The sequence below is a fragment of the Galeopterus variegatus genome, unplaced genomic scaffold (assembly GCF_000696425.1).
Source record: "Galeopterus variegatus unplaced genomic scaffold, G_variegatus-3.0.2 Scaffold855, whole genome shotgun sequence".
Classification (NCBI taxonomy): Eukaryota; Metazoa; Chordata; class Mammalia; order Dermoptera; family Cynocephalidae; genus Galeopterus; species Galeopterus variegatus.
This window is the reverse complement of record NW_007726966.1, coordinates 9,880-11,808: the sequence shown is the minus strand read 5'-3', so window position 1 is coordinate 11,808 and position 1,929 is coordinate 9,880. Positions and strand designations below refer to the sequence as shown.

At 41.6% G+C, this 1,929-nt stretch overlaps 1 protein-coding gene across 1 annotated transcript; it reads left to right on the top strand.

The window, feature by feature from the left end:
- Positions 1–574: 574 nt before the first annotated feature.
- Positions 575–1,525, top strand: LOC103590677 (vomeronasal type-1 receptor 90-like). Its single transcript, XM_008572970.1, has one exon. The coding sequence runs from the start codon at positions 575–577 to the stop codon at positions 1,523–1,525; it is 951 nt and encodes a 316-aa protein (XP_008571192.1).
- Positions 1,526–1,929: the final 404 nt, after the last annotated feature.

The following is a 1,929-nucleotide window of genomic DNA, read 5'->3' as shown; positions in this document are numbered from 1 at the left end:
TTAATATATTAAGAATATTTGGTTTGACAATAAACCAACCAGAATAAAGGTAGCACTGAAATAGTGTAACATTGTGTGTGTCTAATCCATTGAGACGCTTTGCCCGGGAGGGTCTTATTTTCACTTTATGCAGTCCTCTTCATTTGAATTGAGCAATAATTGCAGAGCTCTTACTATATACTCATTGGTTAATCCAGATGATGCAGATCAAAACCAAATAACATATTGCCCTTGCCCCTGAAAATCAAAAAACCCAGGTAATAAGGCGTTTTCTATACTTATGGCAATTTTTAATGTAGAGGAAATCTTATGTACCGTGGGAGCCCAGCAATGGGATACATAATAAAACTGTGATGGAGAAGCGTTAGGACCAGGGAGAGAGAGGGATGGCTTCCGGAAGGTGTGAGGTGCACTTGTGTATTGAAAGGTGAAAAGGTTGCCTTGGGATTAATCCAAATATTTTAATGATGGCAATAATGTTGGTTGAGATTGATGAAGGTGGTAATATTTGTGATAAAGATAATTTTTCTTGCTTTTCTCCTCAGACATTTACTACACTTGTTTCCCCCATAAGATGAAGAAAAACAACAAACTGTACACTTTTATTGCCATGAGAGACACCTTTTTCTCTGAACTTGGCATTGGGCTCTTAGCCAACGCCCTCCTTCTTGTCTTCCATGTCCTCACGTTCCTTCTTGAGCACAGGCCCAAGGCCACTGACCTGACCATCAGCCACTTGGCCCTAATCCACCTAGTGATGCTGCTGACCTTAGGTTTCATAGCCACAGACATTTTTGGGTCTCAGGATTTTTGGGATGACATCGAGTGTAAGGCAGTTCTGTACTTGTACAGGTTGATGCGGGGCCTCTCCATCTGCACCACCTGCCTGCTGAGTGTCCTCCAGGCCATCACCCTCAGCCCCAGGAGCTCCTGTCTGGCAAAGTTCAAACATAAATGCTCACATCACAACCCATGTGTCTTTCTCTTCCTGTGGGTCTTCTATGTGTCTATTAACATTCACCTATTAATCTCCACTATTGCCACCCCTAATTTGACCTCAGACAGTCTAATGTTTGTTTCTGAATCCTGTTCTCTTTTGCCCCTGAGTTACATTTTGGGGCACATAATTTCCACACTGGTGACCTTCTGCGATTTCTCTCTCATAGGCCTCATGGCCCTCTCCAGTGGATACATGGTGGTTCTCTTGTACCGGCACAAGAGGCAGTCCCAGCATCTCCACAGCACCCACCTTTCCTCAAAAGCCTCCCCAGAAAATAGGGCCTCCCGGACCATTCTGCTGCTCATGAGTTTCTTTGTCATCATGTACATTTTAGATTGCATTGTCTCCTCCTATTCCTCAGGAATATTGTGGAACAGCAACCCAGTTCTTTATTGTGTCCAGATGTTTGTGAGCAATGGCTATGCCACCATCAGTCCTTTGCTGCTAATCAGTACTGAAAAACGAATGATCAAGTTCCTAACGTCCATGTTGGGGAAGAACAGAAAATGTTTAACTTCTCAGTGAAGAATAACTTCGTTTCAGATGGGTCAGTGCACTGGCTTCAGAATGATTAATCATGGCACACAGTATAGGCTCTCTGGGGAGTTGTGCTTTTTTTTAAAAAAAAAAAAACACCTATTTACTGTGATACACGTGGATGACAAATACATAATATATAATGAAACATATACCTCTATAGGATATCATGAAGGTTTTAAATTTCTCACTGAGCTCAACAAGGACTTTGTCTTTTAGAATCTAGATGTCCTTTATTTCTTTCTCTTCCCTGATTGCTCTGGCTAGTACTTCCAATACTGTATTAAATAGGAGTGGTGAAAATGGGCATCCTTGTCTTGCTTCTGCTCTTAAGGGAAATGCATTCATTTTTTCCCTGTTTTTTTTTTTTTTTGTCTTTTGTCTTTTTCCGT

Excerpts from the sequence above, each read along its gene's own strand:
- LOC103590677 (XM_008572970.1), top strand. The coding sequence starts at position 575 with ATGAAGAAAAACAACAAACTGTACACTTTTATTGCCATGAGAGACACC.